Source organism: Anopheles darlingi, chromosome 3 (assembly GCF_943734745.1).
Source record: "Anopheles darlingi chromosome 3, idAnoDarlMG_H_01, whole genome shotgun sequence".
NCBI lineage: Eukaryota > Metazoa > Arthropoda > Insecta > Diptera > Culicidae > Anopheles > Anopheles darlingi.
The window spans coordinates 11,768,967-11,771,466 of NC_064875.1; the positions used below are offsets into that span (position 1 = coordinate 11,768,967).

Sequence of the window (2,500 nt, forward strand, 5' to 3'; positions counted from 1 at the left end):
GTTAGATGCGATTAATATTGATGCACTTATGGCGCAGTGTTAGGCATTAGCAGGCTCGAGGGAGCGGTGCTCGTGCTGACCTCATCACGGAAATTACAGAAGCTTATGATCCATGCCGTGAACACTACTGGTGAATGCAGTCCTTTTCTTCCGGTGGCGGCAGAATATGTTAGCGATGGCGATACTTGAGTACAGAACGAGATGCACGCTACTGAGTGATACGTTACACATGAGAAGGTGCAGTAACAGTAGGGTTAGAGGTAGAGCTGTTACATAAAAATGGCGTTGAGTCTCGTACTGTTAATTGCATGCGGTTATAGAATGGGGAGCATTTCGAGCGACTAGCAACATTTTAGTAACAGACCTAAAGATGTTTATCAGCGACGCATTCTATACATTACTGCACTTTCGTGAACGAGCGTTAGAAACTAGTTAGACAGGGAAAGACGATTGAAACAAATGGCATACAGAGTAGCTAAATGCGTTTCACGGTACTCTATAAAGGCACTAATGGCGGTAGATTGTAGAAGCAGAAACATGAGCAGGAGGCAAACTGGAGTAAAAGGCAGAGAGCTAAGCGCTAACAAAAACACCGTTCAACCGAAATCGTGTAGCGAGAGCAATCGGAGAGCAAACGGAAGCGCAAGCTGGCGGTTAGATGGCCGCGGCGCGCGCGTTATTTCATTAGCAGATATAGAACCAGATGGAAGTTCCTTACTGATCGTATGATCCACTAAATCAAGAAATACACCGACGATGTCGCCTGGTACCCACTGCTTGCCGAACGACTCCGTTGCACCGCCGGACACTTTCTCTTCCTAACGAAACCCGGAATTCCCATTCGCAGCAGCAGGGCGCAATGGGGAAATTTCGTTAATTTTGGCGTTTTGGCGTTTTGGTTTTGGAATTTTAACATTTCGCGCCATCGCGATCATTGCGATCATTATCGTCGTCGTCATCGTTGGTCGTGGTCGTTGTTATCGCAGCGGCAGCGTTATCGGCGGTGGCGGCGGTGTGGTCGAATTTTGGTCACGGATCGCGGATCGGATAAATGGAACGAGGGATATGGTAATTAGTGAAGTTGGATGATGACACAGAGACGGAGCAAGCGATGATGATGATGATGATGGTCCGGTGGTCCGAGCCCAAGGTGTTGGTTGGTTGGTGTTTGGTTTTGGTGGTGAAGGAAGTAGTAGGAGGCGCATGTGTTGAAGATAGTCCGAAAGGATAGTGTTCAGAAGATGCACGTAAAGAGAGAAAGAGAGAGAGAAAGAGAATAAAAGAGATAGAAAGAGAGATAGAGAAAGAAATAGAGAGATAGATAGAGAGAAGATTTTGAAAACGTACGAACAAGAACATCTTCGTCACACCAAGACTTTGAATTCGAAAAAAAAACCACTGTATAAACCCTTCGCCGTGTGCGCTTGAGTTTTCGCTGAAGTGTGTCGTGAAGAATACGAGTTGGACCATCATTAAAGCAGATTCGCGTACATGATAGACAACGAGACAACCCAAGAGACAGTGGTACAGAATAGAGTAAGAGTTACAGCGTATAACGTAGCAAAAAACCGACATTTAACATTGACGATAAGAGAGGGAAAATTGGCTGTGAGCTAAGGGAGCTGGAAGGAATCGAGAGATGAGAGACACGGATACGGGGACTTCTATTTACTGGGACAAGTACGAAGGTGACGAGACGGAACACACAACAATCAAAATTCTGTGAAACAAGCACAGAGCAAAAAACCTTGATGCTAGAGACGTGAACACGCGCAACACAAACACACACACACAGAATTAAAGTGGCCATTAGAGTGGTCGCGATATCGTGGTAGCTTCTTACTCATGCTCTTCTCGTGGACGTTTATGAAGCAACCGATGATGTCTCCGATCTTGTACCGTCTACCAAAATCTTCGACCGTGTGCAGATGCATCTTGCGTGCCTTTTAACGGTAGGATGGTGGTGGTGGTTTGGGGAGGGTTTCAGTGGAACAGTGTGTGCCCAAGCGGTGGTCAAAGACACCCCGAGTGCAGCCGGAATAGCGACAGAGAACATCGAGATCGAGGGGTAAAAAAAGAAAGGTAAAGAACAAGAGAGATAGAGCGCAGTGACTGTGAAGCAGTGTGACGTCTGGCAGACCGATCTAGTAACCTGTTTCTTTTCCTACTTTGCTGGATTCCAGGTAGCGCGTGTACTCAGTGTACTACGATCTCACATTTTGTGTGCCGTAGTAACGAATCCGACTCGACCAAATTGAATGTATGTATGTGTGTGATTGACCAAAGCGCGTGAGCCAAGTAACGCCACCGGCGTGTATCTCACGGTGTACTTACGTTGTATCCATCGAATGCCCAGGTCGAATCATCGCTACCGAGCATCGTTCCCGGATTGCAATCGGCTCTCGCCCAACCAACCTGTTCTCAAATGGAAAGAAAAAAAGGACACCCTGGATAAGCTACTGGACGCATATGAAGGTTGTAGACGTAAGCTTCACTTACC

At 46.7% G+C, this 2,500-nt stretch overlaps 1 protein-coding gene across 16 annotated transcripts in view; it reads right to left on the reverse strand.

The window, feature by feature from the left end:
- Positions 1-2,500, reverse strand: part of LOC125956044 (ryanodine receptor) — a 37,462-nt gene that overhangs the window by 17,461 nt on the left and 17,501 nt on the right. For 10 of the 16 annotated variants that reach the window (XM_049687516.1, XM_049687513.1, XM_049687510.1 and 7 more), the window contains 3 exons: position 2,500; positions 2,335-2,415; positions 719-818 (listed from right to left, as the gene is read on the reverse strand). The exon at position 2,500 is cut by the window's right edge and continues 2,595 nt beyond it. In XM_049687516.1, the coding sequence (XP_049543473.1) occupies positions 719-818; positions 2,335-2,415; position 2,500 (182 nt within the window). Of the gene's footprint in view, positions 1-718; positions 819-1,843; positions 1,944-2,334; positions 2,416-2,499 lie in introns of all 16 variants that reach the window. The other 6 variants (XM_049687523.1, XM_049687517.1, XM_049687514.1 and 3 more) reach the window with 1 other exon arrangement.